The sequence below is a fragment of the Sprattus sprattus genome, assembly GCF_963457725.1.
Source record: "Sprattus sprattus genome assembly, chromosome: 19".
NCBI classification, from domain to species: domain Eukaryota; kingdom Metazoa; phylum Chordata; class Actinopteri; order Clupeiformes; family Clupeidae; genus Sprattus; species Sprattus sprattus.
Genome location: NC_137917.1, coordinates 24039906 through 24062355, shown reverse-complemented (window position 1 = coordinate 24062355; position 22450 = coordinate 24039906). Strand labels below are relative to the sequence as shown.

Here is a 22450-nt window from a genome sequence, read left to right as displayed (position 1 = left end):
GGAACAGTGCAGCGGATGGAACTTTTGAGAGTTTAGAAAGGAGCAGGCAGCTAGAGCCAGTCTGTGAGGAATGCAGCCATATGCAACATTGTATGCTTGAGCTGGGCCTTTGGACAGATAAGATGGCCCAGCTCGAGCATACAATGTTGCATATGGCTGCATTCTAGCTGCCTGCTCCTTTCTAAACTCTGGTCTCTGCAAAAGCCTAGAGACAATTGTAGGTACTCATTATACAAATAAAACTGTACTGAACTGAATTTATCTTACACACCTCACAGGGTCACACAACAAGGGGAAAAAGATGTGTGCCCTAACTGTACCGACCGCCATTTCTGGAACCTACCACCATGACGATACATGTAACCATTTTGTAAAGGTGGATAGTAGTCAGTGCAGGTCAAGAATTCCCTCATTTAGTGTGGATCTTGAGCAGGGGGAGTTGGGGTTGCACTGATACCCACATGAAAGAAAAATGTTGCATTTCTTGTCTCTGGTTCCTGACATTCTAGAATCTCATGCATTCCACATTCCAGTTTAGATAGAGATCCAACCACATGTGAGTGTCATGCAGGGGGAGTCTGACTGCATACCAGTGAACAATACAATCAATCTCCCAATCTGCAGGAGGAGAGTGTCTAGTAGTATAGTAAAGGGGCGGATGCCATGTGATAAAAACGGTTTGTTCCATGTGCCACGCTTTCACATGTCAATCACCTGATGAGATACTGATGTCTTAGCGGGCTCTCTGTATTGCGTCACAAAACATGTCACAAGGGCAACTTTATCACCTGATAGAGGATGCAGTCTCTCTGTCTGAGGAGGGAACTCATACCTCGTGTCGTTGTGTGCTCTCTCTCTCTCTCGTGATCTGCAGGTGCACATCCAGAATGCTGCTCTGGCTGGAGGGGTTGCCGTGGGAACCGCCGGAGAGATGATGCTGACTCCGTACGGCTCCATGATCGTGGGCTTCCTGGCTGGAATCATTTCCGTCCTGGGCTTCAGGTTCCTTTCGGTATGGGCGCTCAGCTCTTTTACACTTGTTATGTGAAAACACAGACACACAAATTCCATGTGAAACTCTCTTTTCTTCCATTCAATTACGCACACGCACACGCACACGCACACCCACACGCACACACACACAGACACACACACACACACACACAGACACACACACACACACACACAGACACACACACACACAGCCACACACACACACACACACACACACACACACAAAGCAGCAGGAGGGGGAGGAGATGCAAAGCTCAGTGACCAATTCTGTAGTGACTGTTTGATCCGACAAACTCCTCTTATTTGCCCCAGCCTATTCTAGAGTCAAAGCTGAAGATTCAGGACACGTGTGGCGTCCACAACCTGCACGGCATGCCTGGTGTGCTGGGAGCCATCGTCGGGGCTGTCACCGCTTCTGTGGCCAGCAGAGAGGTCTATGGGGACGGGTGAGAGCTCCAATCTGTCCATAAATCATCAGAGAAACGAATAGGAGTGTAAACCCCATCACAACCTACTACAACCTCATGTTGCCACTACTGGCACTTTCAAGAGATACAATAACTAATATTAATATCTCATATTAGTAACTCATATTAATAACATAAAAACTCATGAAAAAAAAATTGGTACGTTATGGAGTTGCCCCTAAAATCCTTGACTGATGGAGCGTGAGTGCTCATTCAGCACTTTATATTTAGAGGCAGAAATAGCAAGGAACTTGTAGTCCTGCCCAAACTGATGTGATGGATGTGCTCTCCAGGTTGAGCGATGTGTTCCCTCTGGTTGCTGATGGGACACATACCGCCTCCACGCAAGGAGTCTATCAGGCTGTGTCTCTGGCCGTGACGCTCGGTATGGCCCTTCTTGGAGGAGTTATCACAGGTACACCTTTTATCCCCCCCCCCCCCCACACACCCCTCTTTCACTCTCTCACCCCCTTCTCGCCCTTTATCTGTCTCTTCAGAAAGAGAAACTCAGTCAAAAGTCAACTTAAAGGGAGAAACTGTGGTGCCCCCCATATACGGGCTTCAATGCCCGCGGGGACACAGGTTCGACTCCGGCCTGCTGTCGTTTCCCGATCCTCTCCCCACCTCTTCACTCCTCCTCTCTTCCTGTCCAATAAACTTCACTGTCCTATCCAAATAAAGGCTAAAAATCCCATAAATAAATCATTAAAAAAATGTTTAAAGTCAACTTAAAATGCATTGACTGTGTTGGTGCCTATTGTTTGTGCTGCAGGGTTCATTCTGAAGCTGCCCATCTATGGAACCCCACCTGACACTCACTGTTATGAGGATTCACTCTACTGGGAGGTATGGACACTGTCATGGAAACCAGTGGTTACCAAAGCTTAATTAGGGCTTTGAGACACTGTGTATATTTGACCTCCTATTCATTCTGTTCAGGAAGTGGAACATGTTGAACTTGCTCAATCTGGCCACAAGAGGGCGCACGTGTTGTAGTTTATAGTGAAAAGTCTGAAACTTCAGTCACTCATTTGGGATGGGTTTCAGAATGATTTTTTTATGAAACATGTTATGAGAATGAGAAAAAAATATTTGCGTAAATGTATAAATATTGACAAGGATCATTCCTTCATAATTTTTTAAGAAAGTATGAAGTGCACCCAACACCATTTACCTTAATGTCCCTCTGGCAGGTGCCCGGGGAGGAGGAGAGCCATGGAGAGCTGGTCACAGTGAACACTGGGGAGGCAGACAAGCTCCAAGGAGCTATCTGAGCGTACAACCCTGACACGAGAGAAAAAAATAAACGCAGAGACATGCACATACACACACACACACACACACACACACACACACACACACACACACACACACACACACACACACACACACACCTAGAGATAGAGAGAGAGAGAGAGAGAGAGAGGTAGAGAGAAATAAGGTGCATCTGATGTACCAGGAGATGACAGGATTGGGTGGCAGCAAAGGCTTAATTTCACCGGCATTCTCAGTGCGACCCCTAGAGGGCGGTAGACAGACAGAATGATGTGGTGCTCATTCATGACTGGACCCACTACCTTTATGAATCACTGCCTTAGTAGTTGAAATGAAACGTATACTTCCACTGTGGAAATGGCCCCAGCTCTTAGGAAATCAATATGGATATCTTGCTCTTCTAAATTTTATTTATATGGATTTCTTTAACACATATGTTTTGTGTAACCTCCCAACAGACATTGGGTGGGCATTATTTTTTTGTGTGTGTGGCCTGTTTGCCAGTTTATCTGTTACAATACCTCTGATGTACTGTGTTCAAGTGTGACAACCTAATGGCCTGTGGCTTGTGGTGCTTCTCATGGCCACTAGATGGCGCTTTTAGCTGCCTTATTTTTAAGGGGAGCTGTCTGACGGTCGTCCAAGCAGTTCAAGCCTCTGGGATCATGTAATTTAATGCTGAGCAGCGTGGGGGCAACAAATTCCCACAGTATATTTGAAGGTAATATTGACATGTATTAGAAATCCATGAAGGTACTTCAAGAATTAACACGCTACCCCCCCCCCCCCCCCCCCAAATTCAATCATTATTGAAATATTGTATTTGCCTATTAGGTATTAGGTGTTCTTGAAGGCAGTTGGGCCATAAAAGTGACGTCACGTGAAGAAACTGGGAAATGGTGATTGTTTTTCTTTGTAGAAATGCAATATAGATATTTTTAATATTACATAATTTAGACCTACTTACAAGATGTTTTATAAAGATGTACAAATGAGCCTACTGGCAGATGGCCACACTAAGCCTATCCAGTATCCGGTACATTGCGAAAATTACTGCACAATTTTAGAATTTTGGCCTATGTTATCAGAGATGGTCTCCCACAATGTGGCTTATTGGAATCAGTTACTAAATAAAGGGTTTGTGTATGTTTTGGACGATAGGCTTATTGGTTGTTTTATTGAAATGCCACGTGTTTACGTACTAACTATTGTGTTTTCATCATGTGGTTAGGCCATGCTACCGTCTGGGAAATAAAGAAGCTGGCAACATAAAGAATATGCTTAAAATATGGAGGTGTGAGACTGGCAGCTTTCCGAGACATCAAAATTACTAGAGCGCCCCGTTCAGCGATAAACAATGACATCAAATTACAGCGATTCCTGATGAAAGCGAGCTGGGAAACGTTCTTTAATCTCCCCATGAATACTTAATGGTGCCTACAATCACTACGGAAGGGGTTAATACCCGCGCCCAGATGGTTTCCACTGCGCAATTAGCACAGTTTCACTTTCTGGGATCAAAAGACGGGGTGGTGGTGGTGGTGTGTGTGTGTGTGGGGGGGGGGGGTGTTCATTTTGATATGACGTTATTGAGGGGTGTGCATGTTCTTGATCGACGGCGGAGGAAGCTTACCAGAGCTTTTAATTCTGTCCCTGAATCGTATTTACTCACGGCGCCCGGCGTGAACTGCTGCCGAGCTCTATTCCCATGAAGCAGTCAGGTGGACAGCTGTTTCATGAATAGGCGCTAATGACGAAGTGCTTAATGGCCATTGTGATCGCAAGCCTTTAAGTTAATTCTAATAATTGCAATTACGACAATTATTGTGTTTGTGTCTGGTCAAAATGTGACTGGAGCCTCACTTGCACAATAATTACTAAATATATTTTTGGGCGCATTAGAGAAATCAGTGTCCATTTTGTGCCTGCATGTATCTACGCAAGGGCGACAAAGACTTGAATGTTCAATGGCATAGCACACATGTAACTCACCATCGATATGAAATATACTATAAAATAAACTAGAATATAGCTTACAATATGAACATCAATCTTACAAAGGGCTTCATTGTCTGAAGCCCCTCCCTTCTCTCTATTGCTAATAAGGCCCACATAGCTGGCCCCCAAACAACCAAGACAAAATTGGGGATATGGGGACCCCTCCGAATCCTCCAGCTCCCAGCTCCTGATGCCCCCTGAAGCCCACAATGGCTCCCTGCAGGAGAGGGCGCACCCTCCTTTGGCACGGGGTAATGGGATTACAGATGCACACCGATCAGGGGCCTGCCGCCCATTCAAGCTCATCCACACCTTCAGGACTGCCTCAGGGGCCCAGAGCCCAAGGCTAGAGGGATTGTGTGTGTGTGTGTGTGTGTGTGTGTGTGTTTGGGGGGGGGGGGCTAGAGACGGAAGGAGACGATGGTTGGGGAACTGGGAAACAAGACAGAGAACATGTGGGACAAGCCACAGGGTATCTATAGTGGACAAGGGGGGCAAGAGGGGGGGAAGAGAGAGAGAGAGGGAAAGGGCCCTGGTCTGAGCTGAAGAGAGGGAGAGAGAGAGAGAGAGAGAAAGGGCCCTGGTCTGAGCTGAAGAGAGAGAAAGGGCCCTGGTCTGAGGTGAAGAGAGAGAGAGAAAGGGCCCTGGTCTGAAGAGAGAGAGAGAAAGGGCCCTGGTCTGAGGTGAAGAGAGAGAGAGAAAGGGCCCTGGTCTGAGGTGAAGAGAGAGAAAGGGCCCTGGTCTGAGGTGAAGAGAGAGAAAGGGCCCTGGTCTGAGGTGAAGAGAGAGAAAGGGCCCTGGTCTGAGGTGAAGAGAGAGAAAGGGCCCTGGTCTGAGGTGAAGAGAGAGAAAGGGCCCTGGTCTGAGGTGAAGAGAGAGAAAGGGCCCTGGTCTGAGGTGAAGAGAGAGAAAGGGCCCTGGTCTGAGGTGAAGAGAGAGAGGGAAAGGGCCCTGGTCTGAGCTGAAGAGAGAGAGGGAAAGGGCCCTGGTCTGAGGTGAAGAGAGAGAGAGAGATAGATAGAAAGGGCCCTGGTCTGAGGTGAAGACAACAATGTCTGAGGTGAAGACAACTTGTTGTCTCCAGGTGGAGGATAGGAATTGAGCGCGTGTTCTCACAGAAACGGCAATTTTACAAGCAGTCTATCTGTATAATGTTCCCCTCAAAACGACAATTTGAGGCCCTCTCTGGCTGTAAGACTGCTGAACTTTAAGGGCCTCAATCAGCAGCTCAACAGCTGTTTAGGCCTCAAAGGCCCGCAGATAAAAATGAAAAAAAGATTTTACATGTAAGTGATCCATGTGACAAATTGTATCCAACTGAATAAATACAAAATAAAGAGAAACCCAAATAAGACAAACATGTAGAGACTGCCATCCTCCAACTTTATTTTATGACCAGATAAAACAGACCATGAAAGGTCACTGGGTCTTGTTCACCACAGCCCTTTGCAAATAAGCACTCCCACTGGACTCATCACCAGCAACAACAGGCCCTCTAAAGCGTTTACAACACCCCCACCCCAATGAGAGTGTGTGTGTGTGTGTGTGTGTGTGTGTGTGTGTGTGTGTGTGTGTGACCCCAATGAGAGGAGCGACGGGCTGGACGCGCGGTGGTGGTGGGGGGTGGGGGGGGGGGTGAAGAAGACTACAATAAGACGCTCTAACCACCCCAAAGGCCTGGAACATCCACTGGCACGCCCTGGGACCTGCTGCCTTTGTGGGGTACATGCCCCCGGGGGGTCAGAGGTCGGGAAAGGTCAAGTGAGGTGAGCCCTCATGAACTTTTAATTGAGTCCTCCATTGGGTGGGGTGGGGGTCGTGTGTGTGTGTGTGTGTGTGTGTGTGTGTGGGGGGGGGGGGGGGGTGTTGCAAGGCTCTTCAGTCCAGAAGCCAGGCTGCAGACCAATGTAGAGGGTCCTTTAGAAAGTCACGCCTGGAGTGTCCTTCTCTGTCAACCCTCTCCACACCTTAGTGTTCAGCTTCCTGTCAGCAACGTGAAAGGAGCAATATAGCGACGGTTAGGGACCCGCGGTATAGAGGCACAGGGTTTGGGCGATGCATTCAACAGTTTCATTGGAGGGAATTGTGGGAATTGTTGAACGCACCTGTCAGGATGAATGTATTTCCGGAGCTGGTTTTTCCCAAAAAGTTATTTTGTCCTGCCAGCCATTTGATTTGTGGAGAACTGATTTGGTCCATAATGATCAATTATCCACGAACACAACACATCTTAAAGAAGGCAATCCCCGTGATTACTGCATGCTGCCTTCTGCCGTGTTCATGGATTCCAATTCACAGCAGTCAGTCATCTAACCCATATGCTGCAGTATGTTTGGGATTAAGATCGTGATGCATGCAAAAACAGGAGGCCCAAAGACTGCATAAGCATATTTCATGCAGAAAATGACATAATCTTTGAAATCAAACGGGCCAGTGTGTCTGGGCTGAGACCAAAGAAAGACAGTAGAAAAGATGGTGGTTGTCTGTTACACCAGTCCTATCCTGTCTCTATCATGCCTCCCCATACACTATACTTCTGTGTGCAATTTCCCCCGTCAGGTGGTTTAAATATTGTTGCATGAAATTTGCGAGTCTGATTTATGTTCATACACAACATCGCCCAAAAGAATGATAGGAAAAAAAGAAACATCTTAGGGTGGTAACACCTTACAAAGATTTTTCAAAACAAAATGTACACACAGTTTTTGCACATGACAAAATGCCACTGTTGTGTGCCTCAGCACAAAGCCCACAAGATAATGAGCGATTTCCAGGGACCCATCATTATTTCTGTCGGCAACTCAAAATTGGATCTTTTTCATCAGTGCAGAGCAAAGGAGAAGAAAAAGGACGGGGGAAAAAAGAAAAAGGAGACTGATAAAAAAAAACTGTGCCGATAAAATCAAGAGGATAGAAAAAGAGTTTGTGGGGGGAATGCCTTAATTACCAAGTAACTAATCTCAGCTAAATTAATAATGGGGTCGGGGGGGGGTGAGGAAGTGGGGGGTGAAAAATTGAACGAGTGAAAGGATGAGAGAGAGAGCTAGAGAGAGAGCGACGGGAATACTGTGTGATGGCACCCACAGCCTTGATGGGAATTCTGTCCCTGTCCTTTCCCCATAACCCCTCCCCAACCTCTGCTATTCTCTCGCGGCGCTCCTGAAAAGACAAACAGCCTTTGTGGCCCGGGCAGAAAAAAATCCTTTATCGGATGCCAATTTGCATGCGGGCAATAAGCAACAACACATTTGCAAAAGGACAGCAGCTGCACCTCCCGCTCATCAAGCACACAGCCATTCCTCTTGTGTTAGAGCAGCACCCCTCATTCAGACGTGCAGACACACACACACACACACACACACACACACACACACACACACACACACACACACACACACACACACACACACACACACACACAGAGAAAGAAGACTACAGCAGTGTACTCATATTTATAAATCAACACACACACACACACACACACACACACACACACACACACACACATAGAAAGAAGACTACAGCAGTGTACTCATATTTATGAATCAACACACACACAAGGGCTAGCATGCACGCAAGCATATACTTGCAAACACACAAAGCGTTTACTGGTTGTAGGCTCTCACATGCACCCAGTCACAGGCACACTGCCTTCCCATACTCGTGCACACATACACCCAGCCATAATTCTCCCTTTTTCGGTCACACGCACTCACACACACACGCGCAGGCACACCAAATACACACACACACACACCACCTTTTCAGCGTAATTAAAGCAGGAGGTCTGTGTACAATACTCTTTTGTCTTAGCGCAGGGCGGAGAGAGAAAAGGATGGGGCCTCTGCATACAGATTAGGGGCTGTGGCAGTGAACGGGGGGGGGGGGGGGTGGGGGGGTGGGTGGTTAACAGATGACATAGCTGCAAGGGAAAAAAAACGTGGCACTACTTTCTACCTCCTCTCCCACGGTGGCGCAAGGATACGGTGCGTTCATGGCAGCTCCTGATCGCGGAGCGGTGTTCGCAACAGGAAATTAGTCCGAAGCAGAGTTCCGTGTTGCAGGGCATATGTACATGAGGCTGCGTCTGCATGCGACTGTGCAGTGTGGGCACAGTAGTGCATGAGGCGGTACCACCTGTGACCAGTAGGTGGCATTGCAGAGCTAGAAGAGAGCACTGAAGGTGAACTGTGTGTTTTCCACAGGGCTTCACACTGTGCCTCTGTGATTTTGAAATGATTGATATTTCCCTTCAGCCGAGAAACCAGCAAAGTCAAACACTACATCCATTTGTTTTGTTTTAGAGACGTATTTTAGCTCTCCATCTTCAGACCCTTATCTGTTTGGTTCAATGAAGCATCGTCTACAGCTTTCGACCATATTGAGTGACCTATCAAACGTTGTTAAAGACTATTCGTCGTAACAAAATACGTTATTTTACTCAAAAATGTTTAGTATTTTCTTCGGCAAATAAATATATTTGTTTCGATATGTTCTTTAACTTCTCTAAAGGATATGTGCTCTCTGACTCGAGTCTTGACCTTGACTGCAGCCATCAGCATATCACTTCACTGAGAGCAGCATATGCTGTAGGTGTTGTTCAGAAGGGACAAAGAGAACATTTACAGTCCAGTGATGGCCGTGGTGATTTATGAAACTGTTGTTGTGAAATGCAAGCGCAGGTCTTCGCTTTTATTGGCTCTTGACCTGGAAATAAGTACACTATATTTCATGTGTGTACTTCTAGTGAATGGTAGATAAAACTTTTTTGGTTTAGCACATCATTCCCTATGTGTTATTTCGTAGTTGAAATGTCTTCAGTCATAATCTACCATGTAGAAAATAATAAAAGTACAGAATACACTTGAGTAAGGTGTGTCCAAACATTTGACTGGTACTGTGTATTTAATGTTCCTCTGAGAGGACCCATTACCTATGGGTTAGTGCCAGTCCTACTAGAACCATTTGCCCACTTTCATCGTTCCACGCTTCTACACTGACCAGTTGACATGTATTTGTTTCAGTGCATTGTTACTGCACACACATAGAGCTAACACACCACAGTGCCCTGACACTGTGTCTCCCTTTAACCCTGCAAGTCATTTGAATTTGAAGAGAATAACTGTAAAAACACAAACTACAACGAATAAAAAACAAAACGTTTACACGACCAACAACTACGAGGTGACGGGCTCGAGTCCAGATTCCCAGGATCATTACAATATTCCGTTTGGCATCACAATAATCATCATCGAGGATCTTCTTGGGCGGTCAAAATGTAATGTCGCCCCTGAAACACCCCCCCCCCCCCCCTACACACACACACACACACCCCATCTTCCTCCTCGCTTCTCTCCTCATTCCCCTCTTCCCCTCTCTCATTCTCTCTCACACTGTCACTTCCGTGGAGGGGACATTAAAAGGCTGGATGTCCGCCCCTGGCACCCAGTTCTGAGCCGCGCTGCGTGTGTGTGAGGGCCTGTGTGTGTGTGTGTGTGTGTGTGTGTGTGTGAGGGCCTGTGTGTGAGCAAACGGGCACCCACTCCAGCCCGCGCCCACAAAGGGCCCATTCTTCGGAGTCAATGGCTCCATTAACGGCGGAGCCTTTTACTCTGGAGGGGATGTGAGTCTTCCCGAGGTGGCACACAGAGACGGCCATTAGAGCCAGGAAGCTGGGGGGGGGGGGGGGGGGGGGGGTCGGGGTTGGAGTAGAAGAAGGGGCCAGCGAAGAGGGGGGGGGGGGGGGGGTGGGTGAGGTGGTCATGGAGGAGGGAGGGAGGCCACTTGGCCAGAGATGACATTTGTGCAAGCGCCACCGAATTCCCAGCAACCCACTGCTTTTGTGGCGCTTGCCCATTTTTCTCCGTCTCTGCCTCTCTTTCTCTGTGGTGCGACAGCGAAACCTCTCTCTCTTTCTCTCCCTCTCTCTTTCTCTCTCTCTCCCTTTCTCTCCCTCCCTCACACACTCTATCTCTCTCTCTCTCTCCTCCCTTCACTCATATACTCGCCAATGTCCACTTTGTAGTCCATGAGAAGAATACTGTATCAGTGTGTATCGCACAGTTCTGACAAAAGATCAATATGTCAGCCAGGAGAGAAGCGATGTAAAAATACCCAATTGCTGAAACGCCACCCTGGGAATTACAGGGGGGGAGCTGTTACATGGGGATTACATGTCTACCATGCAATTTGGTGATCCTGAAATTGCTCACTGATTCTGGTGAGCAGCATAGAATGCATTTTACCACCAATTTGATCCAGACGTGTAAAATGAAGTGTGAGAGATCATAGCTTGACTTCAACACCTTTTTTCTCTTAACTTGGCAGATAGAAGTGTTTTTTTGATGACATGTTCCTCAGTGAAATCCATGCATACAGGTTTAAGGGACATGCTGAAACTGAATTTTGTATTTTATTGCAGTAGGAGTCATTTGACACAGATGATCTGACATACAGAGTTCAAATTCATTTCAGTTAATTTCAAGATTTATGATTACATTTAATGAGAGATTAAATAAGTCTCCTACACACACCTAATTCTTATTTAACAAGTCATAAGTATTTGAAATATTCCAGATATGCTGAGGTCTCTATAGGTTACCTGTTAATTAACATCTAAATATAATCACTCACACATAAATATTGCTTATCTAATGAAGTTAATTGGGCCCAGCACATTTTAGCAAATCCACTCGGGGTAAAAGACTGATAGAGAATACTGATTGTTAAATATGCATAGTAGCCTTTGAATGTGATCTACTACTTAAAGGCATAGATTAATGAGTGATATGACATTGATTTCATCATATAAAACTAATAACCAATTATTTTGAAATAGAACTGCTGATCACATTCGGGCACCTGTGACACACCATATATGCATTTTAACTGTTGGGATTTCTACTCATTTCGACGTTACATGCGTGACATCCATGTCTGGGTGGAGGGTGTGTGGTTTGAAAAGGTGGAACCCTGGTGGCCCTCACTGTGTGTGTGTGTGTGTGTGTGTGTGTGTGTGTGTGTGTGTGTGTGTGTGTGTTGTGTGTGTGTGTGTGTGTGTGTGTGTGTGTGTCACCATGAGAGCAGGTGGCAAGGTGGGCCTTAAGTGATGAAGGGGAGGCAGTGTGTGTGTGTGTGTGTGTGTGTGTGTGTGTGTGTGTGTGTGTGTGTGTGTGTGTGTGTGTGAGGGGGGGGGGGGGGGCAACATCCAGTGATCTAATGACAAACCGAACTTCTGAGCAAAATCCAAGACTTGGCTCCCTTTGGTCTCGACCAATTAACTCCAGGGGTGGGGACAGTTGATGGACAAGTCTATTATTACAATCCAGGGAGCACCGCAGTGAGTGAAAGAAATCAAAGGGGTAGACTCCTGAAGGACAGCTCCCATGCAAAGTGAATGCACGTAACATGCTTCACTGCTCCAATTGTGCTCGCCCAGTTCGCTCCCCTTGTTGCCGTGCGGAGATGCCGAAAACGAGCGCAAATGATGCAATTTCGGGGCTGTGTGGAGAAATGGGTAGTCTCTGCCTCGGCTCTAGGAGTGAGGGAGGCATGACTGGCCTAAAAACCTTTTTATTCATAAAGGCATTTCCTACTTTTTAAAAAATGTATATATTTTCTTAAACTGTCCTTTTGTCCTTTTGCACTCTGAGATTCTGCCTAGAATGAAGAGTGCATAACAAATAAAATGAATTATTATTATTATTATGCACAGATCCACAGCACTATGCAATACTCTTGTCACTGGAACTATTAGTTCCATGCAACTGGCTGCTTTTGAAGTAGCTCGTGTAATGACTCGATCTGCCGCAACAATACAGTTTATTTTTTTTAAATACAGTTTACTTAATTATAAAACGATAAATATGAAAAGTTTAGGAATAATTCAAGTATTAATATTTGTACAGATTCCCCAATTCATCAAATGTAACTCATTTATATGGCCCTGGTATTTTTACAGTCAGCTAATGCTCACACAGCTAAACGGAAAATCAATGAGATGATGATGATACCATAATAATATGATTATATAACAATACATTTGTACTAGGTTCTGGGTCACATCTTAATGTGGGAAGCATGGTTAAAAAAAGAAACAGACAATCAATCAAATATTCAAATTTTCATGGGTTTTATTGACCTCTTGTGTCACACTTTACTAGGCAATGAACTTGTTTGCACTGAGTGGGTCCCCTCGTCCGGACTCATAAAACCCCCTCGAGGTGCCGTATGTTTGTCAGTAATAACATAACCTTTAGTCCCCTGTAATTGAGGGCCTGCCCCCGCCATACAAGGACAAGCAGGTCACATGAGTCCCTGAGGGGGTGCTATGGCCTGGGGGGCTCTTCCCTTGGGGGCCAGTCTTAAGTCAGGAGCCCCAAGACTCAGCCCCAGCCCTCGACCCCCACCTCACCTCACCCCACCCCACCCCACCCCAGGGAAACAATTCTGTTTTGAGGTCAAATACTGATGATGACCAATTCATTAATACATTGTTAGAATTCATTATGTCAGCCATTCCAACGTGCTGTGGAGGCCTCCCTGTCTTGACGTTGGTAAACACACACACACACACACACACACACACACACACACACACACTGTCTTGACGTTGGTAAATGACAGAAATAGCATTTGGCTTTTAAAGCCACAGAGCAGTTGCTGTGGGGCTGAGGTTATTCCTTGAAATGTCTTATAAAGGATGGAGAAATGGTGTTTAACATGCCCACACACACACACACACACACACACACACACACACACACACACACACACACACACACACACACACACACACACACACACACACACACACACTCACACACACACACACACACACACACACACACACACACATTCACACACGCACACACACTCTCACACACACACACACACACACTCACACACACACACACACACACACACACACACACACACACACACACACAGACACACACACACACACACACACACACACACACACACACACAGACACACACACACACACACTCACACACACGCACACACACACACACACACACACGAACACAGCCAATTCAAGGACTCTGATTCAAAAGTCTGATGCCAAGTTCCATGGAAAGACAGCACATTTCTCATCTCGCCCATGCTGCTGATAGCGACTGATTGACTGCCAAAATATTAATGATCTGTGATGTTCAATGGAGAACCTCAGACTAGACTCTCCTTCAGACTATGTTGCTTGCTCTCCCATGGAATTGAACCTTAAATTCAAGCTCACTGAAATAATTATGCTGCACACTAAAAGTAGGATCCCCGTGAGAGAGGACAAGCTCTGCTGTCGCCATAGACATTCAAAATATGCTTTACTTGGAATGGATTGTGTTACGAATACTCAGTGGCTGTAACGTTTGAATAATGATTCTTTAACCTTCAACCTCTCAGTTTTTCCCCCCCATCAATGTTATCTCATTAAACACATGTATTTTAAAGTCAGAATGATGCTGTATACATATGAGCATATTTCTTCTTTTCTTTTTATTCAACAGATCTTTAATACCTTAACTGACACACTGAAGCAAAAAAAAACAAAAAAAAGATGCTTGATTCATTTTCTTGAAATATGTGTAGGACTACATTAAAATAAATAATTTAATTTAACTAAAATACTCAATGGGATAATTATGCGAAGAAAGTTGCGGTTGGGGCTTGCTGTCCATAATTTGCAGTCTATGGTGGCACGAAACAGGATAATCTGCAGGCGTGCTATCCGTCCGTTTCCCCGCTCCCAGCTGCCAATGTGCTGTTCCACTTACGCGTCTATTCATGAGAAAGGGATGAGAAACAACAAAATGCCAATGGCAGCTGTTTGTTTACGGTTTCCCACGACAGCATGCCAATTACCTATCGTCACTCCGTCGGCCGCTTGTCGCCTCTCATTAGCCACCCCTCGTCAGACAAGGGCCCGCAGAAGAGGGCCTTTAGGCGCGCCCGCGCTCGAGAGCTGAGCACTCACCGCGGCGAACGTTCGAAAATTCCGACAGCGCGCGGCCTGGCATAACGGGCTCAGCCATAAAATGATGGCTGTATGACAAACGCCTCTTCTCAAGTGGAGTGACGCTTATGTAAAAATTCGACTTTATGATAAGATTTTTGGAGACTGGCAGACAGACAATACGTCAATTTAGCTGTTTAGAGCGTTGGGAATGTACCCTTGAAAGCTAAACAATATATTAAAAAATGTCTCTAATAAAGAGCAATTATGGGTAAATGTATTTTACTGGTTAGTTTGTACATTGTGTGGAAGAGCTTGAACGTTTAGTACATGTAAATAATAAACAGCCCGATTTACCCAAATACTATATGGGGAAAAAGAGTCTGCATTTTCACGTTAATATGATTTTACATATTATAAAACATCATGTTCTTTGGGAAATTTAAGTAAAGTAAAATAGTTAAACTGGCTATCAATTAAATTAAAATCATCATTTTGAAATATTTTACGAAATGGATTTAAATTTAGAATTCAAAGAAAAAAACAATACAGATTTCACATTTTAGATGAAAGACTATTAAACAATACAAACGTTTGTTATTTTGTGGTTTTCTTATTGAGAGAAAGGTAAACCTGTACCATATTTGAAAGACAGCAGTTTCTGAGAGGAGTGACGTCAAATAAAAACAATGCCAATAGTTATTCAGAAAAACCTCAACATCACTAAAAGACCGAATGTTGGGGATAATCTTTTTCTCTTGCAATGTTATTACTCACTTGGGTACTAATTTAGCTGCCTTCATATTTGAATTAATTTCACCTAATTTCACTTTCATTTTGAACTGATAGGCGTTCATTTTTGTAGAGACTGAAATGTCAGTCTTGCATTTCGTCATGGAAAAGAGAGTCCTTAAGAGTCATGGTGAGCTCGTTCACACTTCCCAGAATTTTTAAGGGAGTTGGGATGGGCTGGTAAACTCCACTGCTCTCACTCAAAACGCACATGTACACAAGGGCTTACCACCGTTCGATGGGAAATGATACGCTATCAAATGTATGTCTCTGGCACCTTGCCTGTATTTTGATATTTAAAAAAAAAATCATTGTATGAATAATAAGATGACTATGGCTTGTATCACCTCACTGGTTTGTATGTGTTTCCCGTCAGGAAAACGTATTAAATAGGCTTAATTCAAAGTGTATTTAGACAGTTTCCAATCCCACAGTGAATACTGGCATCCTACATAAATTCAGATGAGGAATAAAATGACAAAATGACAATGTAATTCTGATATTTCTTAATAAAACTATGTTTGTGCTTTTGTATGAAGATTGAGAGTTACACAAAGAAAATATTCAAAGCGACCACATTTGACCACAATTTGTCTTCTAAGAAAAAATATGGTGTGAATGAGGATGTTTTCAGGACACTGTGCCTTTAATTTAATATTTTACGCAATTTGCGTAAATTATCACCAGAACGTCATGTTTCAAGCCTCCGGAAGAGGGCGTGAATATATAATCGCAGATGGATGAAGCAAAGAAAAATCGTGAGACAACCTACCTATGGGTGTAGTGTACTTGGTAGTAATTACATAATTTCATGCATTTTATCCTTGCAAAATTATGCTATGGAGACGCTCTTGCATGATCGAAATGGTCCGTTAATATCACGAACACCTATCAGTGCTTGAGGGTAGGGGAAACAATCCACTTATTGAAATCATGCCCACAAAGATGACCAGTAGCATAACTCGAGAGGGGCCTTGTGGGTAAACATTGATTTTCTTGAGTTGCAACCGATTAGGTTGATTAGTAGAGTTCGCTAACTTAGTCATTTACAGCGACTTTGGGTCAACATCTAAATAAACAGGGCATTGTCCATTCTCAGACGTGCCCTGCGGTTGTTGCGCTTGGTCTTGATTCATGTTGATTTCACGCACTGTCACGCTCCAATTCCATCAGAACAAACCCTTGTCTCGGATATAAGCATCTCGCAGTTTATTATTATTACTCCAGCAAAGCAATATAAAGCTTGACAAATGACATGAGTCTTAGCCTGCAAAAAAAATGAGCAAGCCTTATAAAAGGTCACAGTTCAGTGTGAGGAAATGTGGAGATGATTGTATTCAGCATGTTTTTATGTCAATTAAATGGGCAACACAGTCGCTTTTGTTGTCCATTTGTGTTCATGCAGTAATTCATAACTTTGTTTGATCATAACCTAATATCATCAGGAACTCGAGTCAACTCTTCCTGCATGTCAGACTGCCTTGTACTGTAAGCCTGCTGCAGAGGAAAGGCATATTTGCTTAAAAGGTGTTAAAGGGGGCACTGGGACCACTATTAGCAGTGGTGTAGTCCAGGGTATACTCAGGTATACGGAGTATACCCACTTCTTTTAAAGCCAGCATTGGGTATACCCACTTCTCAAAACAGGGCGTTTATCTCGTGCTGTATGGGCTGCTTAAAAAAAATTAAGAGTATACCCACTTCTCCAGGGACCACTACACCACTGACTATTAGGGATAGACAAATGCTTTGGGAACGTTGCATTTTGCTCTAAAACAGTACAGTGAACACAAAAACGTAACTATGTACCTTATCTCACATTAGCCACATTCAGTCAAATCTGCTAACCAGGCACAAGGTGTGTTTCCATGCTTCTCATTGGTGCATAATTTATTCTATATTTAGAATTAGTATGCATGTATTTTAGCATGTTGTTGCATCACATCACAGTCAGTGAGATCCAGAAACACCCACCCACCCATCCACACACACACACACGTACACACGTACACACGTACACACACACATACACACACACACACACGTACACACACACACACACACACACACACACACACACACACACTGTCCATAGAATGGCATGACTTGAAGAAAAAAACTTCACCTTCCCACCACTGTATGAAGAGAAGCCCCCCCCCCCCCCCCTCCGCCCCATGTGACAAACGCAACAAAACCCTTGGCTAGACATGATGCATATCACACCCTTCTTCATGTCTGCGTGGGGCAACACTCTCACGGGGCGGTGGGAAAGTGTGTGAATGTCTGTGCGTGTGTGTGTGTGTGTGTGTGTGTGTATGTGTGTGTGTGAGTTGGGGGGTGGGGGGCGGGGGGTGGGGGACGGGTTGTCGGATAGGGGCCGTCCTGTGAAGCAGTCAGACTTTCTCAGAAGGGTGCTGATGGCTGACACTGAAGGAGGATTGGTGGGGGAGCGGGGTGCCAGGTCAGGGGTACGCGGGGCTTAAAGCGTGGAGGGGTCTTTATGTCCCTGCAGTCAGGGGCAGGTGGAGTGGATGGAGTGTGTGTGTGTGTGTGTGTGTGTGTGTGTGTGTGTGTGTGTGGGGGTGTGTGTGTGTGTGTGTGTGTGTGTGTGTGGGTGTGTGTGTGTGTGTGTGTGTGTGTGTGTGTGTGTGTGTGTGTGTGTGTGTGTGTGTGTGTGTGTGTGTGTGTGTGTGTGTGTGTGTGTGTGTGTGTGTGGAGTGGATGGAGTTCCCCCGCACAAAAGCTGCAGTGGATTAGCATTCGCCTTTTCTCTCCTCCCACCACCACACCGCTGCGTCTGACTCGAGTCTATAGCCGCCATTTCTATGGGATGCCATTAATTGAGAGTTACTCAAGGACTGATTGGTCTTTTTGGTTGCCAGGCTGTGCGTATCGAATCCATTTATTTTCAGAATGCATTCTGAAGGCTACATGATGCTTTCTGTGGCTTGTGCAGCCACTCCATTACATCGCACTTCCGCACAAACATATGAAACATATCGTTCCATCTCACAGACATGGTTCTCCCTTCAGAAATAAGACAAAAACATGCACTACTTGACTAGCCCCGCTAACATGCACTTCTTGAACTAGCCCCGCTAACATGCACTTCTTGAACTAGCCCCGCTAACATGCACTACTTGAACTAGCCCCTCTCATCGCCACCTGCAGGGGTTTGAATGGTTTCCCAGAATTCATAGTTCCCCGCTCAATCAAACCAATCAACTTCATCAAAAATAAGAATTCAAAATAGCAGTCCACACCTACGTGATGTTTTAAAAAGTGGATCCCGCCCAAAAAAGGAGTGGAACCCCCAAAACGTTGCTATGTGGATGGGGTGTGCCGGCATGACCATTAGCATGAGAAAGCACCCCTTCTCAGTGCACTTATTTGACCTTTGACCCGCCTCTTTGTGCGTCTCAGACGGAAAATTGCGCCAGAGGCTCGAGCTGTTTCCCCCCACACTCCCATGCTCTCTGGGCTCCCATCACTGCTATATCAGTGTGTGTGTGTGTGTGTGTGTGTGTGTGTGTGTGTGTGTGTGTGTGTGTGTGTGTGTGTGTGTGTGTGTGTGTGCGTGTGTGTGCGTGTGTATGTGTGCGTGTGTGTGCGCTAATGTGTGAGTACGAGTATACATGTGTGTGTGTGCGCCTGTGTGTGTGTGCGCCTGTATGTGTGTGTGTGTGTGCCTGTGGATGTGTGTGAAGTCAGTCACTCTTTCCCATGTGCTCGTGTGTGAGTATGAGTATACATGTGTGTGTGTGAGTGTGTGTGTGTGTGTTTGTGTTACTGTGTGTTTAGTCTGTCTGCGTGTTCATGTGTGTGCTCAAGCTTATGGTGGAAAGAGGAGAGAACCCGGTCAGGTCGTTTAATACCAAAGTCAATTCCCAGGCACACCCCCCCCACACACACACACAAACACACAAACACACACACAACAGACGCACACACACATACACACACACACACACAACGAGACACGCTCCCACACTCCAGCCCAGTCTGTCTGGAGGACCTCGTCTCATTTGCCTTTCTTTGCCTGTCCTGTCCTCTCCTCTCCTCTCCGCCTGTGACTGTGTCTGCACCCCCTTCTCTTGTCTGCGCTTTAATTAAGAGCTCCAACTTCTAAAAGTGTCATTGTGAGTGGGGGGACCCTGTTCGCAGGCCCTCCATGTTTTATGTTTGCGTGGCTCGGCTTTTTGGGGGTCTCTGAGTGCTAATCCTGAAACCGTATGTGATATATTAGGGTCTCCATTAGGAGCTAGTTGCCCACAGATTCAGCCACCTTTAATGGAATGTAGTGTCCGTCCGTCATTACAGAGAAGGCCATTTTGTTTTATTCCGAGACACACATGCCACTATATGGTAATGCACCATGAGCCATAATGCCATTCACCATATTGGGTTTTTTATTATTGTTAAAGAATTATTCAAATTGCTGTCTGTGGGAAAGTAATTAGCAAATGCTGGGTTGAGTAATGTGAGGTGTCTAGGCCTGATGTTTTTCTCAGGCCTATCATTATCAGTGGATCTAAGAGTGCGCTGTTGTTACTTATAACTTTGTTCAAGAGAAGTACCAAGTGAAAGACTACATTTGGCAAAGGCTTGGTGTAGTCTGCATGGCAAATTTAGATTTGGTGTACTGCAGAAATGCCCTGTAGTTTAGCGTTTTCAATTTCCTTCCAAATGATTTGGCTTTATTTTCAAACTGTACAGTTAATGGGTCATCGATTTAAATAGTGTATTTGTTTTTATTCTAAGTGATTTAACAGTTATTTTACTATACAGTAGAATTTATTTTTTTATTAGAATTTTAATCAACTCACAATATTTGTGGAATTCACTTAGTGGGATCCTTTCATTCAGAATCCCTTTCAGTCGTTCAAGTTATAAAAAATAATTAGGATAACCCCTCCACAACCAGTTTAGAACGGTGTGTCAGCTTAAAAAAAAGCACAAAAAAAAAACCAGAATCACTGTAAAATGCTCCCTCTTTCTCTCCCCCATAAGTACAGTCCTCCAGCACTGCAGACATCTGCTAGCTCTCAGTGGGCCCCAGGCTGTCTCTCATCACCAGTGGATGTTCAAGTATGTTCGGCTAGAGTGCAGACATACCGTGTGTGTCTTTTTAATGGCCATCACTTCCTCTAATTAGTCATTGTCCAGCCACGGACAAACTGGAGAGTCCATTCAGACTGTTTGAGGCACTGGTCATTATTCCACCCCCCAGATGTCTGTTGCATACACAGGGGTCAATTGACCAGCCGCCCCCTTTTCTCTCACTCTCTCTCTGTCCCTCCCTCCCTCTCTCCCTCTCTGCCTCTCTCTCTCTGCAAAGCAAGGTCCTGAAACTCAAGTGTCTGACCACTTCCTGACGCCTCTCCTCCCACGGTCACAGAGGTCAAGTGGAGCTTGTTTTGGCCTTGACCTCTCTTGTCACATGGGCTGAGGAGAGGCCCACAACAATGGCTGACGTGCTGTCCAGCAGCCTGCCCATTCACACACACACACACCCACACACACACACACACACACACACACACACACACCTCAGGTAGGAAGCGATGGTGTGTCTCAAACAAAAGAAAAACAGGGGGGATTTTTTTTTTTACCCCCTCCTGAAGCTTCTCCTGCAAGTGACAAAAGAGATCCAGGTCAGGTTAAAGCTGCTGCAATTCATGTTCATGTTCATTGATGTTCAGGTTTGGTCTCGTGTTTAGAGTCATTGAATTATTGAGTGTGAAGCCAGGCAAAAACATTAAATTCAGGACTTCAGTTACTTTAAGTTACTTTAAATCATGACGTATTATTTGCATTCAGAATGTTGAAAACATGTCATTCGTAGCAACCGACCAACTAGAAAAAGCTGGGTGTAAAAGGTAGGTGTTTTCTGTGTTGACTCTATTTTCAGTCCTCAGCAGAAGTGTTTCTCAGTGTGTTCTCACGAGGTTCATCTGAGCATTTGCTATCGAGGTGTTTGGAAGTTACACCTTTCCACGGAACTGTGAAGAATCCTGATTCGTTTTAATTGGAGGTTACATAAGAAGCAGGGAGACTGTGAGGATGCTCTGTTCAAAATGCAGCTATTTTACGGAAATAGGAAAAACATGAAAATTTACAAAATATCTATTCAATATAAAAAAAAATAATCATTTTCATTTTTGAGGCTAAATGTGAGGGATGAGAGCAATGTCTTCCAGTCTGTCATGGCAACATCATCAAAGAGATCGCTCATCTTAATACATATGTTTATTTGGCACTACGAGTTCCATGGTGCACTTGTTTTTGCTAACATAAGATCACATATGCCTATCGATGGTGTGATATTTTTTTGATTTACTATTTGAGGGAGAATGCGGAAATCATTTCCATATAATGTGTTGTTTCATGTCCATATGTCCATAATAGTTCTGTTGTTTTCTCCCATAAATGAGAAATATCACCATCGTTAATTACTGTTTTCATGTTGCAATCCAAGCAGGCCCCGTGTTATGTATGTCTAAATATGGGCATATATAACCCAGTAAATCTGCTGCATATTTGCTTATAGTTTCCATTTTGTCACACCACCAATTTAAGGACCGCTATGAGAAAAAGGTAGTCATTAGTGATGTTGCCTTTCTGAATCTTCACAGGTCGGTGAATGCGTGAGAAGGGGAGGAAGTGTGTGTGTGTGTGTGTGTGTGTGTGTGTGTGTGTCTGTGTGTGCCTGTGTTTCCTTGTTTCAGCACCGCAACTCTCTCCACACTCTATGCCATCACACTCTGAGCCAGTTGCCACGGCAACCGAGAGCCAGCCTGAAAGCTAGAAAGAAAGAGATAGAGAGAGAGGTAGAGAGAGAGATAGAGAAAGAAAGAGAGGGAGAGAGAGAAAGAGAAAGAGATAGAGAGGGAGCAAGAGAGAGAGAAAGAAAGAGATAGAGAGAGAGATA

The 22450-nt window shown here is 44.9% G+C and overlaps 1 protein-coding gene across 1 annotated transcript in view; it reads left to right on the top strand.

Moving 5' to 3' along the window:
• rhbg (Rh family B glycoprotein) overlaps positions 1 to 2755 on the top strand; it is a gene marked incomplete at both ends in the record, with an annotated part of 10521 nt that extends 7766 nt beyond the window's left edge. Inside the window, 5 exons of the mRNA XM_080857736.1 lie at positions 875 to 1012; positions 1327 to 1460; positions 1775 to 1896; positions 2254 to 2327; positions 2675 to 2755. Coding sequence (XP_080713862.1) covers positions 875 to 1012; positions 1327 to 1460; positions 1775 to 1896; positions 2254 to 2327; positions 2675 to 2755 — 549 coding nt within the window. The remainder of the gene's footprint in view (positions 1 to 874; positions 1013 to 1326; positions 1461 to 1774; positions 1897 to 2253; positions 2328 to 2674) is intronic.
• Between the last annotated feature and the right edge of the window lie 19695 nt (positions 2756 to 22450).